The following is a 22,084-nucleotide window of genomic DNA, read 5'->3' on the forward strand; positions in this document are numbered from 1 at the left end:
AAGACATCAAATAGTGTTGGCTTAAAATGTAAACCTTCGAGGGGGACGTTAATATCGTTTGGAGACCTGGAAGGAGATTGATACAGTGTGTTGTGTTTTGAAATGTAATATCAGCTGTGGACGCTTCACTGTTCCTGCCAAAGTGGCGTTATTACCCTGTGTAGCAGCTCTGCCCGGCTCATATCAGATTATTCTGAATCTGTGGCCTCAAACAGGACCAGACCGGATAAAACCCGTTCTCTCCGCTCGACAATAGTCCAAAAGAGACGTGATCTATGGCATACAGGGCAAACACACACAAAGATATCTGCCTATAGACAGTCAAAAACGTGGCTCATTGATCGTAAACTGGAGGGAGTGACTTAGGTATAGCGTATAATGTGGATTTAATATGAACTAAAACATGCAACCATATATCCATACTTATAGTACAGACCGACAAAAGGTTTTCTATATAGCAGAAAAAATAAAGCAAATGCAAAACTATTAGGAATAATTTATAAATGTGTTTATCGTTTTTGGTCTTCTATTGAAACAGTGGGCATTATTTATAAAACATTTATACATACTGTTTGTAACACCCTTCTTACCAAAACCTTTACATAATAGTTTTACCAATAAATCACAGCAAACAGAATCGTACAGTGTTTCATAAACTTGACTTTGAATAAATCATAGCAAAAAAAAAAACATGTTTGTGAGGAACAGGACCCAGCTTACACTCAACAGCCAGTGAAGTGAAACGAAACCCAGCAGAGCTTCAGCCAATGACGATGCAGGAAAGCAGCCAGGTGCATTATGGTCCATTTAGTCAGATTTTTTATCCGATTGAGCATCAAATTTGACCTGTGCACAGAGATAGGACAGAAAGAGCTTGAATAATCACAATCCTGTAAGTAAGATTTGGGTACGGCAGTAAATCTGAACGAAGTGAAAACGTGCTTAAATGACACAAAAATAAGCATACAAAAATATCACATCTTGGTTAAATTCAAGGACCTTACAGTGACTTTCAAGGTCCAATACCCTCAAATTCAAGGACTAAATGTGGGACACGTTTCAAGTGAAAGCAAGGTTGCATCGTAATACCTTGTAAGATACATTGTTACTGATTTTATCTTTCAAACACAGCTAATCAAAAGCATTTTTGTATGGCCCGAAATTTGCATAAAAAAGATGTATGCATTTAATGCTCGCTAAAAAAAGTCTGAAATTTTTATGACATCATCCTACATTACATAGGGAATAATATTGATTTTTTTGTTGTTGCAAAAAATAGATTTAAGCACTTTCAAGGACTTGTATCTATTAGGGGTGTGATGAGACACTTAATCCACGAGACGAGACACGAGATTGGGTTTACGAGAACGAGACGAGACGAGATTTTTACACTTTTTAAGAAATCCTCACTGATAAAATTTATGAAAGGGAAAATGAAATCATATTATTTTTAAATGTTTTAACTAATCTAGGACCCTTCATACCATTATTTAGCTGATTGATAATGAAGAAATTTGATGTTTTTTTGGGAATAAAAACAGACCCATTTGAGCAATAACGTTTAAAATTACATAATAATGACGATGCAATATAAATTGGTTCAAATAAAGTATCAAAACCAAGTTTAATTAAACAACATTAACAAACACATTATATTAATATGTAATAAAAAGCATTATGTATTATAACAAATGCCTGCAGGGGGCGCCAGTGGACTCGTCTCGCGGATGTCATTTTCACTTTGACTTTAGATGAAGAAACGCTTATTTTTAGCCAAACAACGTTTAAATCCAGTTCAACCTTTAATATTTGTCTAATTCTTTTCATTAGAAATGATCCAGACACCGTTATTCTTGAAAAAGAACATGCAAAAATTAAATCATATAACCCCAGTAAGGGTTTAATCTACTGAGACACTTCACATCTGACACTAATCAACAAATCAACACAACGCATCTCAGAATTTATACGAGTTCGCAAACAAACATTATTGAAAACCCAAACAAAAAATCACACGCAGTAAAAGACAGAATATAATGCACGCACTGTAAAAGGTTCAAACGGAAAGCTGCATCCTCCTGAGGTCGCATATGCAGGCTGCATACGTCATCAAATCTGGTTCATTTCAGTTAACTGGGCATTGCATTTGCAAGTCATAAGATTATTACAACAATTTGCCCAACTAAATAAAACTAGTAAACTTTATAATTGTTAATATTTTGTAATAAGATAGTCTTTATGACATATATGCAGTCCACAAATGTGACCTCAGAAGGATGCAGTCTTTTATTTGAGTAACGGCCAGCATTTCACATAATTAATCTCGTGTCGCACGAGATCTCGTCACACCCATAGTATCTATGCATGTTTGTTTTCAAAAATTTTCCAAAGATTTTTCCCAGATTCACAAACTTTCACGGATTTCAAGGACTCATGGGAACCCATAAATATTTATTTCTATTTTCTTTAGTTTTTGTCGTGAGTCAAATAGCGTGCCGATGTCTTGTGATAAAATGAAAATAAACCTGTGAATGCATGCACTGAGCACTGTATAGACATGGGTGCTGTGTTAAATGTGTAACGTACATAATACAAGCACATGCCCATCAGTCACGGCATCTCATAAGCTCATGATGATGAGTGTGTATGTATGTATATCCCCCCCTTTAACACAGGACGAACCCTGCTGTCATATGATAATGTGACTCAAAGCAGGTGGCACTCGGTTCAAGGAAATAAAACATCTTAGACGATATATGACATCTGTGAGAGTATAGATTACAGTATGGTTTATGACGTCTCAAAACAGAAAAAATAGACTGGACTAAATTAGACTCAATTCCTTGCATTACGACCCGTAAACTCGCAAACCTCATTAGCAAAAGATGCTCGGATACGAAGAATGTGAAATACAAGAAACTCATGTTGAAGTGGTTTCATTTTAATTCAAATGTAATGTCAGGTGATTTATATTTATAACACATCACTGGAATAGTGCATTTATACCTGCGCCTCACATCTTGATATCTCGCTATATTTTCCTAGGAAATGATGGCAGACTTTCCAGGAAGACTTACATTAAGATAACCAATTCACATACTTCTAAGTAATCATCAAAATTAAATGATCCTACATACAGTGCATACTTCAGATGCCATCTGGGCACTGCTGTTTTACTTAACTTCACTGTAAAAAATAATTCAGTGGGTTTGTAAATATCACTAAAATAAATGATTAAATAATTTATTTTAGTTAAATAATATTCACAAAATTTTCAGCTACATCTAAGTAACATTTTTAATGATATCAACTAAATTTTTTAGTAGACTTCACTAGGATTTTTTATTGATTTGCTTTTAAATTTTTGATTCCATCTACTCAATTTAATTTGTGATAGGAAATTAATGTAATTACTGAAATCTAATCGATTTCATAGCTTTCAAATTTACTCAATTTTTTTAAGTGTAAAAATGCTTCACCAAAAATATTGAGTAGATAATAGTAATAATTTTTACAGTGTTGAGAGAGCTGAAGGGATTATGCATTTTGTCAATTTTAAAGTTTTTTTTACAAGAAATAAAAAGCTAACCTTGTGCAACAAGTGAACTACACCGCTGTCTCTCAACATCAATATTACCACCAAGCCTTCCACATCTCTTTCAAACTATTCAATACATTTAAAAACATGTTCCCTGATAAGGAAATACTATGGATTATTTTTTTGTTGGGATTGGGAATTGTGCCCATGTTTTCATGATTCTCGTGCGTGATGACTTTTAAGTCCCCAACACAACATCTGTAGTCACATCTAGCAACTTGATAGCAACAGCTCTTTTTAAGAGACATAAAAATTTTAAAAAATCATGGGGTAGGGGTGCGCGGGGCAAAAACTTAGTTGTAACACAGACTGTTTACATTGTTGCACAAGGTTGAGCGTTTTGCATGTCTGGTATTTTTTTCACGCTGCCAGCGACGATCTCCTCCAAATTATTGGACATGTATAATGTTTTTCCAGAGAGTTATTGATGAACGAGTGTTTTGGTGGCATGTAAGTAAATTTTTTCATTATGTGTTTTTTTTTTCGGTTTCTAAGTTGGGTGTGTAAGATACCAAATCCAATGCTATGTCATATTAATCAGTGTCTTGTTAAATAAACATAGCATCGTTTTCAAATATGTCTGCAGCTCTTAGCAACTTACTTTGTGGGCTTGAAAATATTTTGACCCAGCGGGGTTAATTGTAACGCTATGTTAACTAACCCCTCAGCACTTACGATATGAAAACGCTAACGTTAGCATAATTCTTGTCGTTGTTTTAAATCGGCTACACACGAATGATTGCTGGCTGCCAACAAAATAAATGTGCCTTTCTTATCATAAATTAAAAATTTATTTTTGTTTATATCTTTAATATTGATTGAATAAGGTCACGTCAAAGATTGAAATCATAATGAAATGAATGGCTAAAATCAGACTTTGATGCTCATTATCTCAGAATTTGATTTTGAAACTGTAGTATGGTTATTACAGACTGGGTCACGTATAAAAAAAAATTCATAATTGTGCTGCTTTTTCTCACATATTTAGAAATTTGTATCTATTTATAATTTAACTATTTCAGTTATATAAAGGTCTGGATGAATAAATACAGTGTGGATACCAGTCTATTATTGAAAGATAAATAAACAATATCCACTTCAAATATATAGACAATATAGTATTGAAATATTTGCATGCAAACTTAATTTTTATCAAGTGTTACAACTAACCCCCTGCCTGTTACAATTAACCCCACCTATGGGGTAAGTTGTAACATTTGTCACATTTGGTGTAATTGTCCAAGAATGGTAAGTAATAGAAAAAACTTTAAATATTCATTTGTAGCAGAGATGTGTGTGTTGCTTGCGTAAAAATATAATGAATCAAACTCAAATATTTTTTGAATGATTGAGCCAAAACCAAAAAGCGTTAGGTTGTGCCCCGCTCTCCTCTATTACTGATAAAAAAAAACATGAAAATATATTTAGCTTGTAACCACAGATCTTCTTTAAAGGGGCCATGGCATGAAAATGAGACTTTTTCCATGTTTAAGTGCAATAATTGGGTCCCCAGTGCTTCTATCAACCTAGAAAATGTGAAAAAGATCAACCCATTAACTTAGTTTTGGTAAACCATTCTCTACAAGCACATACAAAAATAGGTCGTTGAAATTTGGCCCTCTTTATGATGTCATAAGGAGCTCTTATTAGAATAATACTGCCCCCTTAATCTGCACTATCCAATCACAGCACTGCTATTTAGTGCAGAGAAAAAGAGGGAGAAAAAAATAATTCACAGCACAATTGAGTTTCAATTGCAACAAACCACCATCATTGTGATCAGTGTTTGCACTTCATCAGCTCATTTGCATTTTAAAGGACACACCCAAAACGGCACATTTTTGCACACACCTACAAAGTGTCAATTTTAACAATTTTAATGTTATAATAAATTATCTATTTGGTATTTTGAGCTAAAACTTCACACATGTGCTCTGGGGACACCAAAGATTTATTTGACATCTTAAAAAAGTCTTGTGCCATGGCCCCTTTAAAGAGTTTTAAAAAACATTGACTTTGGGATAGGGATGGGTGATAAACTGGTAGGTATGATAAACCGGTAGAAATTTGGTAAAGAGACTATCATCCCTATCGAGGTTACACGCCCACGTCACATTGCTGTGTGCATGGTCACGTAACGTTTCACACATATTTGAGCCGTTAAAACACAAACAACAGTGCTGCACGCATGTGTGAGAGGATATATATATATGAATATACACATTATTATTTATTCATTATTTCATCACTGACTGTTTATCTTCAGTGAGCTTGAGTTTTGTTTGTTTTATCTAAAAATATTTTGTGAGAATTATAAATACGATAACATAAAAAACTACTGTGATACATTTTGTTATCATGATGTAAAATAAATCCCATCACAATCTAAGATTTTGGTCATATCGCCCACTCCTACTTTAAAAAGTGCCGGAAGTGCTAAAATGTTAACTCATTTAAAAAAAATACATCATCCCCCAAGCTCTGTATAATTTGTAACTCAATAATATCACAAACTATATAGCATAGCATGCAACTAAGCATTCAACCTGAGATATTTGCACAGCAGCACTACTTTACTAACTCGGCATCAATTGCATCGCAGCTGTTCTCTTAATTATTTGATTTCAGCCAAAACCCATAAAACTTCTTCCAGTTTGTGCTGGCAGACTGATGTAGATTAAAGTTGAACACCTGCCATCAGTGCAGATCTGAGCTGCTCAGCAAAATATTCTGGCATATTAACATTTCTTCACATATCCTAAGACTTTCAAGTGCATTTATTTTATCAGCATTTATGTTTACGGAAAGCACTTACGGTTAAACTTACAAACAAGTAATTACGCTTGTGTGTTTGCGATATGCTTCAGTACTGACCTGCAGTCTGCTGTGTTCGTCCAATAGACGGTCATACTCTGATGTGAGGTTCTCGGCCTGCTTCTTCATGGCCTTCACATCACTTTCAGCCTTCTGATGAGCTGAACACACAAGCAAACAGCTTTATTAAAAAAAGTGTAGATAATTTCTGCAGGATCATTTTACAGCAGTCCACAGCCATTTTCACACATAGATTACGAAAAATACAAGGAAAATGCGTTCATTTACACTGACAATGATTTTCTGTAATCTGTGCATGCATTCACACAATACCGTAAAGACACGTGATGTATTTAAAGTCCTGCACTTGTTAGGTTTTTTAACAGCGTCTGAAGTTTGTTAATTATCAGTGATTTTATTCACAATGTGCATGCAGTTTGGGTGGCCCGCCTAAGCTGGGAAACCCTACCGCCTTAACTAAGTCGTGCAAAAAAAAAAGAATAATTTTGCTGCACAAAATGTTGTCAAGTGCATCTCGGAGATTTGTGCGAGCGGGCACGCGCGACAAATGGCCGAAATGAGTTAAAGATGTGGTCCGTCATGTCTGGAGGATAGCCAGTTGATAAAACGCGTGTCCATGAGAACTGTAAGTGGACTTATGTTTTGGGTTTATTTAAGCCGGTTAATGTATTAGTCTTTAGTTCTTGCAAATTTAAATTAAGTTAGCTGGTGATGTTGTTGTTTGAGCAACCTGCTAGCTAGGTTTCACGTGCCTGTTGATTAGATATAATTGTTCAGCGCTCTTGCTCACTTTATTCATGTGCATTATTTACATGCTACAGTAGTTACACTTCTTTAAAATTATCTAATTAATAGTGGGAAATAATCAATTTTTACAATCTTTGCACTATCTATCATCGTTCGCCAGACGTTCTACAACATCTGCTTTTATTAACCCTTTAGTTTCACTTCATCACGCAGCTATTCCCGTTAAGAGGTAAAAACATTTAATTCATTAATAATCTAATATGTGTTCATTTTCTGTCATAGTTTCTTCAAAATGAAGTTTTATTTGAGTGTTTTAAATAAAAATATTTTCATTTTCATCATGACGCATATATTCATAATTTCCTGCCCCTTTAATTGCCACGCATATGACCCACCCATCACTACCACCATAACTAACAAATTTTCTGCAGGAAACCCTGGCATGCATTTAAGTTTATGACAAGAAAATAAGGAGCGTGTGATGCCCTGTTCTGTCACGCCGGTGAATGATCTCAGCTTCAGCATGACGAGCTCCTGATCTCTGCTTAACAGTTTTTCGGTATTTCTTTAGTTGTGAATATTGATCTGGGTTTAAATCCCTGTGTCAAAGAGCTGAACCATAACTTCTGATTGCGATGACAAGCGTCCCCACGCCACGCCCCTAATGGCATTGTTTCTGCGTCTTGTTCACACAGAATGCTTTCCGTGAATGTTACGGCAATGTTACTGGGTCCTCTTTACGGAAGCGATCCCAGAACATTTACAGGACGTCTTTGTGTTCACACAGAAGCCTCTCTGACAATTTTACGGAAATTTTCTGGGACTTACGTGCTGTGTGAATGGGGTTATTTTCCTACAAGACAACTAGAGATGTGGAGTTTGTAATTCTGAGATTCTGTTTCTAAAATGTTTTATTTTATCCCATGATCACTGCATTGTGCAAATGTAAAATCTTAACATGCACACCATCCAAATACAGTGTAAATGTGAAATCCAGGATTACTAAAGTTATTCCTCTGAAAAAAGCCTTTTTTCGGTAGCTGTAATCTTGTGTTAGTCACTGTTGGGTCATCAGGATCAGTCAAACAGTTTGTCTAAACCTTATAATACTCCTTATCAAAACGTACTCCCAGCCCATCTCAGCTGTTAGGGGTGTGAAGAGGAATGAAGGGGAGATTCGTCCTCCCTGTTCACTCCTGACAAATGACTAAACTGCACTCAGTGATGTCATTTAAATTGACAAAAAATATAAAATGCCAATATTGAAAATATAAACCATCCATTCAATGAATGTACTAAATATCCGGTGTTCATCAAACCTTTCTTCGTCACATCGAGTTCATCCTTCAGCTGTCGGAGCTCCTCGGCCAGATTCTTCTTCTCCTCGGCATTAGTCTTCCCACCCATCTCAGGCACCTCCACACCTGCTTCCTTCAGTTTCTGTAAAAAATTAACAGTCATATGATGTTATTTCTGAAAAAAGTGTTACTTAAAAAGTCTTGCAACATCCCAAGTTCATATGCAGGTTCCATCCACCACAAACTTTTGACCTCATAGTCATCGTGAAGTCAAAATTGACACACTTCACCACATGTTTTCTAGTGGTGTTAATATTCATTCTTTGTAGACTAATAATTAATGGGTCAATTCTAGTGTGATGTGCACATTTTCATATTTTGTGATTTATTGTTTCCTACATCAGTGGTTCTCAAACTGGGGGCCGGGAGATGGTGCCAGGGGGCCCCAGTTTTATGACATTTTATAAAATACATTAATTTATCTGTGTAATTAAAACAAAAAATAAGCCTACTAACCAACGACACTACTTTGTATTATTTAAGATGTTTTGTTTAATTAAAATGTTACATTTTTGTCATAAATTTTCTTTGGGGGGCCGTGAAGGAATGCACCGTACACAAGGGGGGCCGCACGCTGAAAAAGTTTGAGAACCACTGTCCTACATAATGTAAAGAACATTTAGTAAAAATCTAACTTTGCTATCTTTAATACTGACTGAGTATGATCTTTTTTTGGTTGATATCAAATCGATATAGCCTCAATTTTAATATTATTTATTGCATATATTAAATACTAGCTTGGCTTCTTTTATGTATTTTAAACAATGAAAGTTTAGAGTAGACTATATCAAAAAGTAGCCCTCCAGATTGTGTTATCCATTGTGGTAGCCCTTGCTCACAAAAAGGTTGGAGACCCCTAACCTACAGTATGGACAATAGCACCTATGAACCACAAATTTAATGGGGTCTTCAAAGGCCAGGCCAGTAAGTGAAACTTTAAGACGTGAGTAGTTGTCTTACATCACCATGAGCTTGCTGAACTCAGCAGTTAACTTGTAAACTTGTTGTACTTTTGTTCTGCTTACAGATTAACACATTGTGTCCGAAGTATTGCAGTAATAACAGCAAACGTCATGAAAGTTCCTCGTACGTGAAATGAGTCCCAGGAAACGCTCCAAAAATCACAAGAACATGACTGCAAGAATATTTGTGTGCTAAACTGCACGGGGTATTCGGACATTGAGAGGGAGGGTTTAAAATCATGTCAAACAGAAGAAGGTTGTGTTCTGTCCCCAGGAAATAACAAGGTTTTGGATCTGGGTCAGACGTCTTTTTTATGCTTCCTGCAAATCAAGTTAAAATACAACCAGAGTAACATAACATGCTGAATGGACTAGATTTAAATGGGACAAAATCAAAACAACAGTGTTATAACACATTCTAGTAAATTATCAATGTCTAAAACTACTAAAATGCTAAAAATGAGGAACTTGGCCCATTTAAAGTCTAGGTTTGATCAATAAATCAAATATTAGGTCTTATCAATATAGCTGTGCTGAAGATCTAAAATGACAGAATATTGTGAATATCTAAAACATATATGTGTGTTGATTTAACAAAATGTATTAAGTGGTCACAATGTAAAGTTTCTGGTAATACTTAACAATAAGATTGTATTTGTTAATATTAGTAAATGCATAAACTATCATAAACTAACAAACAGGTTTTAGCATTTATTAATCTTTGTTGATGCCAATGCAATTGTTCATGTTAGTTCACTGTGCATTAATTAGGTAATAATTGATGACGGGCCGTTGAATTATTATATATTATGTGTGTAATTATCTCATATTTCCATTTAAAAATATGTCCCGGGCTAGATTATATCCATTTGAGTTGGTCGCAAAATAAAAAATTTGGGAACCACTGTCTTCTGTAGGGTAGTGGTTTCCAACATGATGCCCGTGGGCACCAGGTTGCCCACACAGAGTCTGTGAGTTTCCCGCCAAAAACACATTCTATTAATAGCCTAAATGTTAATATATTTATTTCATTTTTTATAATAGCTTACTTTCTTTATACATGTTAACATTTTAAACAATAACAAAAAATATCAACAAGTAAAATTGAATAAAAAGTAAAAGCTCCACAAAGATCAGGCAGGTCATCTCACCCTGCTTAGGTCGGGACGTCCCATGCAATCGCTTCAAAAGCAGAACGGTCAAACGCCCTATCTCCGAAAGATCAATCTGCTCGACTCGAGTCAAACTTAATTTACTAAAATGCAATATTTCATCATCTGTCAACTTGTTTATGGCTCTCTGTGCGGTATTAAAATATTTCACAGACATGAATTACGTTTTCACACGTGCATGTATGCGTGATGATCACGTGTGTCGTGCTGTGCCTCTGAATGGAGTGACCCCCTTCAAAGATCAATGCGGTGACTTAATGCATTTCAGCGCTGTAATTGAGCCGTCCATCACAGCGTGGCTCTGTGGATCTATCCCAGCATTCTCCAGGGCTGACTGCATAAAATACACTAGAGCTTTTTTGCACTACACTTAACCTTGAGATAAGGTCTTTTAAAAGGTCAGCTTTAACCCTGAGCAATGTTTCACACTTTATTTTTGAAAGAGGGTTAGTAATGTCATCAAGTTTTTAGCAACCAATCTCAGAGCTTAATATTCTGCCTTTAATATATGTAAAAATGTAAAAAAAATTCTAAATCAGGATTAATTATGAACAATGCACAAAAGAAACATTATATAACCTAAAACTACATTTGCACAAGGTCAAGAATGACTTGGCTTAACAATTCAAATTGAAAAAGCCCATAAATGAAATCTTAAAACAAAAGTCACTTTTTCAAGGGATTTAAAGTCACCATAAAATTGAAAACATGAAATATTCTAGCGTGTTTTTATAAATTACATTCATTTATATTATTTTTATTCCTGTGCACTCATAATCTTAAATCAAATATGTTCCTCCCCTCCTTAAAATGACCTTTCTTTAATTCCTGGCACGAGTGCGGGGCTATCGTAGACTTGTTTCTGTCCAGGAAAAAATTGCAGCGATTAGCAATGAGCAACGTGGCCCAACTTCCAACGATCCTATCAGTTCTCAATGGATGAAATCAAGTCCCGTCCTCATTTTTTTCTTATGTAAAAGCCATTTCACTCAGACATCCTTCACGATAGGGAAAATATGACAATCGCTACTTCTGTTTCATGCTGACTTAAATAACTAATAATGACTAATATTTTAATATAACCATGTCAAGCATGCCATAAAATCACAGTATTATAAAACGCCACCCATTGTGGACCTGATCGACAGTCCTACAGTGTTTCTGTATTATTCATCCAAAGGATTTATCTCACAATTCCCTTAAAGTCCTCCTAAAGCAAATATATTTATTGTATTTCTTAAATATTTTCGTTTGGAAAGCAATAACAGAATACAATTACTTCACTGAAACAAACGGTCCCTGACATTTTTTTTATAGGCCTAATAAACTTTGTTGAATTTGCTTACAAAATAAAATAAATATAAATTAAATGATTAGACGGAAGTTTTGTGCAGCCTAAAATTTAAGAGCAAAGCGCAGACATTGTGTGAAACGCCGCCCTCTACAGGTGAACACAACATCTGCTGGTATGAGTTTGGTGACCCACTTTCACTGATATGTTGATGTACTGTTTCTCAGAGGAAAACAGAGATGGGAACTTACGAGAAACTGACTAGTGACGTTAAACCAATTCGCCGAAATAACTTTTGGGATTTCGAGTGAATCATAAAACACTGACAGCCATTAACCAAGTAAGAAAATCCTGACTCTAAAGAAAGAGTTATATGTTGATATCTCGCTCACCTCCTGCAGATGCTCATTTTCCTCCATGTATTTCTTCGCAGCAGTATTTGCACCCTCCGCCTGCTTCTTAAAAGCTTCATTAGAGGCCATCAGCGTGGCCTGCTGGGACAGAAGAGTGGCCAAACGTCTCAACAGCCTGGAGGAAGAAAACAACCACAATTTTATTACAAACAAGTGCATTTACTAAACAACCGGATATCATGAAGCAGCCTTTGGCATAATAAGGCACAATGATTTTACTTCCTAACTTATCAAGAATTTGTGACATTAATCAAGAACCTGTCAAAGTGTTAATAAAAATACCTTTAATATGAAAAAGGTACAAAAACTTTTACTGGGTCGGTACGCTTTCCAAAAGTAAACCTTTGTACCTACTGTACAGAATGCATATTAGTACCTCAAATGTGCATATTGGTTAGGGGGACCATACTTAGTTTTCAAAAAAAAAAAAAAAACTGGGGGTAGAAAGCACATGGACACCCGCAGTGGGTCTAACAGCATCATTTTACCTTATCTCACAAAATTATTATTATTATTAATATTAATAATAATATTAATAATAATAATAATAATAATAATAATACTTATTATTATTATTATTATTATTATTATTATTATTATTATTATTACTCAAAGGGAGTTTGGGAACTTCCCACAAAGCACAGATGACCACAAATTTTGCATTTAGCGATGACGTTGGTAGTGACGATTCTCTCGGACCAATCAGTGATCTTCAGTGTTTACCTCACGTTTTAGTATCAGCTCACTTGGAACCTCAACCAAGGTGTTATTAAAAAAAAAGTATTGGGTAACATGCACTGTAGCCAGTGGAAAAGCCCCCAAAAGTAAGCTGACCCGACCCAAGTCATGGGATGACCAAATGTATACCTGTCTATATCTGTCCCTTAATGCTACATTTTAGGACCTTAGGATAGAGCTATACAAGTCTTGTCCTTTTAACTAAATTGCTAAAGCCTCATGTTAGCAGGCTAGCAGAGATTTGATTCTCAGGGACGCACATACTTATTTAAATGTAAAGCTTGAATGCACTGTAAGTCACTTTGCATAAAAGCATCTGCCAGATGCATACATTTAAAAACATAAATCTAAACCTAATCCAACTATGCAACTTAAAAAAAAATAGTACTGACACTTAATATAAAAAAAAAAGAAAAAAGAAATCACATTGACTTAAATTTACATGAAGGAAATAGAAAACATTTTACCAAAATTGAGATTTATCAAGACACCTTTCCCATGATCAACAGCAAAATAAGCAGCATAACACTTTAGCTAGAGCCCATTGATATTCAACAGCAAATAAAATCTTTGGTATATGTGCTTAATTTGAGTAGCATGTGTCTCGCTCTTGGATGCAAGCCTAAAAAGTCAAAACCAAGCCTTCAGGCCTTTAAAGATTTTCTAAATGGAAATAAAATCTCTCCAATTCAGAGCAGAATGGTCCGGTCCAAATGTACAAAGCAGGTCATAGATTGAGTTACACAGCATCATTTCATAAGCATGCAAAACACTTCTGAAAACAGCAGTTTTATTCACCTCTGGCCAAAAACTGCATAATAATCAAATGACTCACTTAGCCATAAGCAAATATAAACACAACCAATCTATTCAATGAGGCTATATCTAATCTATTCTAATTTCTACTTTTTATAAAGCCAGATAAACTTCACAACACATAAGCTTGAATTCACAGGGCACAGGCGATGGGTGAAACACTTATGTTTGTGCCCACACATGTTTAAGAGAGTTCAAGGTTTAGCACTTCTGTATAGCTCGGTTTAGAGCATTGCATTAGCAGCACAGAAGGTCATGGGTTCAAACCCATGGAACTCACATACTGAAAGGTAATGGATGATGGATAAATGTAAATGTAAGGTTTTAAAGATGGCAGTCGTGGCCTTAATATGGATGGTTTTGGTGGGGTTAACCACAGAGGGCCACGACTTGCATATATGCAAGATAAGAGACAGGTTGGTCAAACACTCTGTCCCTGTATGAGGTAACTGTGTGACCGAAGATAACCTTCATTCATAACACTTCTGTACAGATTTAAACCCTTTTATTCAACTAATATATGATATACAGCGGGAAAAATAAGTATTTGACACATCAGCATTTTTATCAGTGAGGGGATTTCTAAGTGGACTATTGACACAAAATTTCCACCAGATCAAGCCAAATATTGAATTCATACAAAAAATCTGAACATTTAAGTATACAAGTTGAGTCATAATAAATAAAGTGAAATGACACAGGGAATAAGTATTGAACACTCTTTATTTAATAAGTTTGTAGAAAAGCCTTTGTTGGTGATTACAGCTTCTAGACACCTCTTGTATGGAGAGACCAGTCATCTGCATTTCTTAGGAGTGATTCTGGCCCATTCTTCCATAAAATGGTCTTTAAATCTTGAAGGTTCCTTTGGCCTCTTTTATGAACTTTGATCTTCAGTTCTCTCAGTGGGCCATTCAAGCAACTTGATTTTCTTTCTTTGAAACCACTTCATTGTTTCATTGGCATTGTGTTTGGGATCATTGTATAGCTGAAATGTCCACCCTCTTTTCATTTTCAGCTTTCTGGTAGATGGCAGCAGATTTTTATTCAGAAAGTCCCGGTACATTTCTCCATTCATCCTGCCTTCAATAATATGAAGTCTGCCAGTACCCCTTGCTGAAAAGCAGCCCCAAACCATGATGCTTCCACCCCCAAACTTAACTGTTGGTATGATGTTTTTGGGGTGGTAGGTAGTGCCATTTCTTCTCCAAACATGGTTTGTAGAATGTTCAATTTTGCTTTCATCTGACCATACTATAGTCTCCCAATAATCCACAGTCTTCTTCAAATGCTCTTTCCCAAACTTTAACCGAGCCTCAACATGCTTTTTCTTCAGCAATGGAGTCTTGCGTGGTGAGTGTGCATGGATGCCATGGCGGTTCAGTGCATTGCTTATAGTTTCTTTGAAACAACAGTACCTGCTGATGCAAGGTCTTCCTGAAGTTCTGCCCGAGTGGTTCTTGGCTCTTGGATTATTCTTTGGACTCCTCGGACAGGGATCTTACGTGGAGCACCTGATCGTGGCCAGTTCATGGTGAAGTGATGCTCTTTCCATTTCTGGATAATGGCCCCCACAGTGCTCACAGGAACATTCAGCATTTTGGAAATGCGCCTATAACTATTTCCATCAAAATGCTTTTCAACAATAAGATTACGAAGATCTTGAGAGAGTTCTTTGCTTTTACCCATCATGAAGTCTTTCCTGTGTGCCTCCTGGGTAATGAGAAGCCTTTATAAGCCATCAATTAGGACTAAAGCAGCTGATTTCAATTAGTACTGATAACAGGCAGGATTTCTCTCTCAATACTGACAGATTTCAGGTGATCTCTTGGCTTTCTATGCCATTTTGCATCTTGTTCTCTTCATGTGTTCAATACTTATTGCATGTGTCATTTCACTTTATTTATTATGACTCAACTTGTATACTTAAATGTTTTGATTTCTTTGTATGAATTTGGCTTGAAGGCAATATCTGCTGGAAATTTGATGTCAATAGCCCACTTAGAAATTCTCTGATAAAAATGCTGATGTGCCAAATACTTATTCTCCCCGCTATATACAGGTGCAAAGGCATGCTCCTATGAAGCTCAGCGCATTGCGTTAGCAGCACAAACGTTTGTGGGTAAGAACCCAGAAAACCCAAATAGGTTGTGATCAAACAGAATAGGTTGTGTAGAAACAACAAACACGATCCCAACACCCTGGTAGCACATGTCAAACCGTCACAGGCCACTTCAGTCTACATGTCTACCACAGAGGTGCGAGGGTCCGTTTTGTAACAGGAGTCAAGACCTTTGAGCCAGTTGGAATGCCATGTACATGGGCTAAATATAAGAACCGTCATCGGTCACTTGATCACATGTCCTCCACCTGTCCACATGATTACCAAAATGACAAGGGAAGTCGTATCACTAATGGATGTAGTAGCCATCCGTCAGAGTCAGGGTATAAATAGCGTGCCATTCAGAGAATCACGGTAAAACCCCTGTAAGGAAAAACTATGTAGACTAGCCAACCAAGCTGGGAGACTCCTATTAGTTAGGCACCGTACGCAAAGGTCAATGGACCAATCGGGTTGCAGGATGTCAAGTATCCTCGTGCTTTGTGAATGGACACCCCAGATTCTTTCCACTCCTACTGTAATATACCAAACAGATTCTCGACTGTATTCCTGTATTGTGTATCTGTCTGTGCTATACACACAATGCATTCATCTCTCATACTGTAACTATAAATAAAAACACCATCTAGATCTAACTCATCAATGTAACTCTCTGAAAAGTGGTAGCATTTTGGAAACTGCACCTTTAGTGAAAAAAAAAAGATGAATAATTAGTAAACCTAAGCTATTGTATCTTGATTTATTATACATAAACAGAGTTAGTGAGGTCATTAACTCAAGGACCCAATACGGCTGTTAAAGTCTCCGTGAACAGGAAGCCGCGATCGACTTTACTTCTGTATTGTAACGTATTTCAGAGTGAAACAGGATATCACACGAGGAAAAGAGCGGGTGGTGTGATCTAGCGAAATTAGACTTTTGAGGTGACAACTTTTTAGTTCTCATTACCGAAACATGAGTTGATGCATATATTTAATGTAATATCATGTTGCGGTAATGATAATTTTTAATAATGATAATCTAAAAAAAGTAAATAATTCTATAAGAAATATTTTTTTAATTCTCTAAAAATAATGATTGTAGTAAGTTCAGACCTTAATCTTATATGTGCAAAAAAAATTGGCTTCAAGGGCTTTTTTAAAATTCTGATGCTGGACTCTTTTAAACTTTTAAATCTAGACGAGAATCACCCGGGTATGGCTTTTCCGTTGTGAATTGATTGGATATAAAAAGGAAGGCGTTTGATTCAGAAATGGAACTCATACCAGACTGACCAGCTGGAGGGGCGGAGTTAACGGATGCTCCGCCCAAGCCATCTAGCTGATGTCATCAGAGAAGGATTTTATTTATTTATTTATTCATTTAGCTGACACTTTTATCCAAAGCAACTTACAATTTCCCTATATGTCAGAGGTCGCACGCCTCTGGAGCAACTAGGGGTTAAGTGTCTTGCTCAGGGACACAATGGTGTGTCACAGTGGATTCGAAACACCAAAGGCCTGTGTCTTATCCACTGCGCCATCACCACCCAACCACAAGAGGGCAGAAGTACATTTTCAAGTTTATGTTTGATTAAAGTTTATATAAAATAAAGGGTCACATACATAAATTGTTTATAATGAACATTGCAATATTCCATAAAAAATAAGTTTTGATATCATGTGGGCTTTAACACCATAAACCCCTGTTCTGTCTCAATCACTAAAGATTTGAAATGAAGCTCATTAATTGGCTTAAAAATTAGGACACCATAAGTGAGTTAAATTCATATTATTCATTTTCATTCAACAGCTGTGCGTGTTGTACTTTTAAATTGTATTGATAATTGATCAGAGTATTTCTGTTAGATGTAATAATAATATTAATATATATCTGCCTTTATGGTTTTTACTTTATCAGTTGCCCTGAACATATACGGCTGGAGCAGGGGAGTGGTCTGATTTGACTGTATATTATTGGCTAACATAAATGTGATTTTGTCTCTCTTTTCATTTTCAAAATTAAAGGCATCAGCAAGAATGAGTTATTAAAGACTCGATGTGTCATTGTGGGTCAGCAGGGCTGGCAATTATTGGCCACTGTGACAAACAAATGTTTTTATAGAGATTGAGTTGTGGACAAAACTGTTGCACAACTGAATGTCTCCAGAATCTGAAATACTGCAGAGCTCAGAGATCCTGATAGATGCCGATATAAAGTATAAATAAAAATTAAAATGATTTTATTGACTTTCTGTAAGGTTAACAGTATACTTTTGTCCTGTGGCACTATTTAATGGTGAATCTGAAAGCAAGGCCAGTACGGTTTGATACGCAATGACATTATACAGCCATTTCTCTAGATGAAGAGATAAAAGCACTTACAAACACAGCAGCAGAGCGAAGCCAGCGATGTATTCATTCCTCTGAGCTCTAAAAAGTTTCATGTGGATGTGCTCGATGGCCACAGGGTGATTGCTCGGGTCCACCGTCTCTGAAACGCTGTACTTTCTCACTTCTCTGAAAGCATCTGTCAGAAGCAGAAACATAAGCTTTAGCTCGCTTAATTCATACATTCATCTAGCTTTGCCAATACAAAACTCACAGTAGGTAAATTAGGTATGACAAAATTAACTATTTTGATTTTAAAATACCATTAAATTAAAATTTTATTCGTTTTGTACCGAGCCCCTAAGGTGACATTGGAGTAAAAAATCTAAAGTTTAGTTTCACGTGCTCATGTGAAACCTTCATGTGCAGAATTTTTTTAAAGTTTGGTTTCGAGTGCTCACGTGAAACTATCGCGCAATCATGTGAAACTTTCGTGTGATCACATGAACTTCCGCGCATGCATGTTAAACACGCGATGGTTTCACGTGCGCACGCGAAACTAAACTGTATTTTATTTTTGCTCTATGTCCCCTTAGGGACTCCATAGTTTCACGTGCACACGCTATGGTTTCACGTGCGCACGCGAAAGTTTATGAAAACAAACTTTCATTTTGTATGCGATTAATCGCAATTAATCACTTGATTGGCCTAATTGTTTTTTTTTTCTTTTTTATAGTTATGATTTCATAGCACATGTAAACACATCAGCAGGTTCAAAGACAACTTGTGTGTACTTGTATGATGGCTGAGAAGGGCCAACTTTTTTAATCTCACCTACGAGAAGAAAGACGAGGATACAAATGATCACAATGAAGGCCGTGTTTCCGTACGCCGTAATCACACCAACCAGTCGAGATTTGAAAAATTTACTCCATCTAGAAAAGATATCATGATAAAGTGACACAGTACAATCTGGCGAACAAAGGGCAAAAGTCACATACGATTAGATTAATCTTTCTTAAAAAGAACAAACACAGGATTGTTATTTCTTCCATACACTGATAAAGCTGCATCCAAAGATAAAACAATCAAGCATCTGTGTTTTTTGATGAGATTTGGTTTTCAAACCACACACACACTGTCTGTATTTATTTGCAATTCTAAGAAAATGTTGTTTACCAATTAATCCATTTTTATATAACTTAGTCACCCTTAAATCAATTGAAAGGCCATGTGAATCTCAAATTTAGAAAATGACTTCTAGCATCAAAATAAAATGGCTGCAATGAAGGCACAGAGCAGAATTCAATTATTATGGTTGCAGTGGAAGCAAAACATTTATCAGTAAACAATCATCTCTACAGATACATATTAAGAGTCATTCATTTACATGGCAAAAACAACATCATTGCTTCACAACTCCAGTTGGTAATATCATAAGAGCCTTCCTGGAATAAAGCCGGTTGTGAATCAACATCACGAATCACAAGCGACACTACAGCTTTCAGACTATAAAAAGCCATTAAAAATGTAGGGCAGCATGACATTTCGGAGGGTGGGTTACGGTATTTTATGTTGGTGTAGTGATGGGACGGTATGAAAATTTCATATCATGATTATAGTGACCAAAGTTATCATGGTTATCAATATTATCACGGTTTTGTTAAAATGAGATGGAAATGTACAAAAAATTTTGAAAAATAACAATTTAATATTTCATGTCCATGAAATTATATCTGTGGTAAAAAAATAAAAATGTCTAATAAGTTTACTATGAATTAATACAATATATTATCCCTTAAATGCCTTCTTGTGCAAAAAACTATGTTGCATGTGCGCGCTGATTCTGGCTGGACAGGATTTACAGCGAGTTTTCAAAATCACGGTAATTAAACACGATTGTAATGACAATTTAATTTTAAACGATAATACTAACCGTCAGGACATTTTATCGTGGTTAACCGTGAAACCAGTTATCGTCCCATCCCTATTTTGGTGGCTTCAACAGCTTTGTTGTAAATAAATTAACTTCTGCCTTGTATTTTTTGTATAGCTCACATTCTCTCTGCCATTTAAAGGGTGCATATCATGAAAATCTGACTTTTTTATGTTTAGGTGCAATAAGTGGGACCCAATGCTTCTATCATCCTAGACAATGTGATCAAGAACAACCCAGTAACATAATTTTTGTAAACGACTCTAAATAGCTCATTGAAGTTTGTCTCCCCTTGTGATGTCAGAATGGGATCTTATTATAATAATACCACCACTTCATCTGCACTATACAACCACGACACTGCCATTTATGACAGCACAAATGAGATTAAATTTTAACAAACCTCCATTATAGCTATCAGTGTTTGCATTTCACCAGCTCATTTGCATTTTAAAGGACACACCCAAAACTGCATATTTTTGCTCAATGGGATTACTGCAGATGATGATGGTAAAACAATATATTGTGCAGCCCTGTAATGGTGTATTCATTTTTTTTACAGGGTTAAGTAGACTAAATAGGAAAGTTGTGCACTTTGAATAGTTATCTTATTTCTATGTGTTTGGCAGAAGATGTTAAACTGTATGACAGTGACAGATATATAAACAAAAAAAAGAAATACTCACCGTTTTGGAGAGATGAATGGGATACACAGCAGCAGTACAGCAAATACTTCGGCGTACAGAAACGTAGCCACGGCCGTCCACTGAAGACTCATGGCAGCAATCTGTTAACCTATGGGAACATAATAAGCAATGATCAGGCTGAGCATTTTCACCAAAGATAAGCAAAATCCTAAAGGCACAATAAACTACAAAAATGCAGACATTCAGGTTTCACATATGATTTTGTGTGCTAAGCGTAGACTCTGCTCACTGCAGGCCCCCTAAACAAAGAAGGTTTCTCATGTGGATAAAAGCGTCTGCTAGATAAATAAATGTAAATGTATGATGACTCTGTTGACAATCACTACATCAGAAATGAAACAACAGCACCATCTCTTGTCTACAGCATATGACAACTCAACCTTTGAGGCCTTGTTCAAAACCATTGCATATGGAAATTATACTTTAATTTTTAGTTCTCTAATCTATAAAATCCTGTATTAGTGATTCTCCCAATTGGACAAATCTAAGATTCACAACAGGCAAATAAATATAAGCTTGCTTTTTAAGGAAATTTCTAGAAAGATCAGTGGTTAATATTGATGTACAGTCATAGCTTAGCCCTAGACAATCACATGATGGAGGCATTAATTCATGATGACTGGTGATAAATGAATATTTATGACAGATCTTATCAATACAGTAACGTTATAAAGGTATTCAATATGCATGTTTGACATTAGATTTTAAACCACTAGATAAGGACAACACAAGTGAATTTATATACAAAATAAAATAAGTACATTTGTAAAGAAATATACATATACAGAAAGAGTTTATCACAGCGAACAAATATATAAGTTGCAAGTAAATGCGCGCTTATAAGTTCATTGCAGCACACGCCCACTTTATTGCGCTTTTATGAGCGCTTATTATGTTTTAAGATTGAATACATCAATAAATGAGATGAAACTTACAGAGTCCGAAGAAAAAGCAAAATGATTCCCCAAATTCCCTACAAAAATCTGTCAAAACTTATGCTGTTGCCTAATTCCTGGTTGTTTCAATCTGCTTCCGGTATGCGTGCCAACTCATGCTAACGACGGGACAACTTCCGGTTCC

General features: G+C 35.9%; 1 protein-coding gene across 1 annotated transcript; it reads right to left on the minus strand.

The window, feature by feature from the left end:
* Positions 1-493: 493 nt before the first annotated feature.
* Positions 494-22,074, minus strand: bcap31 (B cell receptor associated protein 31). The gene is made up of 8 exons (XM_065248130.1): positions 21,940-22,074; positions 20,984-21,092; positions 19,196-19,296; positions 18,416-18,560; positions 12,356-12,491; positions 8,500-8,620; positions 6,473-6,573; positions 494-846 (listed from the first exon to the last, which is right to left on the minus strand). Exons 2-8 carry the CDS (start codon positions 21,073-21,075, stop codon positions 808-810), a joined length of 735 nt encoding a protein of 244 aa, XP_065104202.1. The 5' UTR covers positions 21,076-21,092; positions 21,940-22,074; the 3' UTR covers positions 494-807.
* Positions 22,075-22,084: the final 10 nt, after the last annotated feature.

Source organism: Paramisgurnus dabryanus, chromosome 11 (assembly GCF_030506205.2).
Source record: "Paramisgurnus dabryanus chromosome 11, PD_genome_1.1, whole genome shotgun sequence".
Lineage (NCBI taxonomy): Eukaryota > Metazoa > Chordata > Actinopteri > Cypriniformes > Cobitidae > Paramisgurnus > Paramisgurnus dabryanus.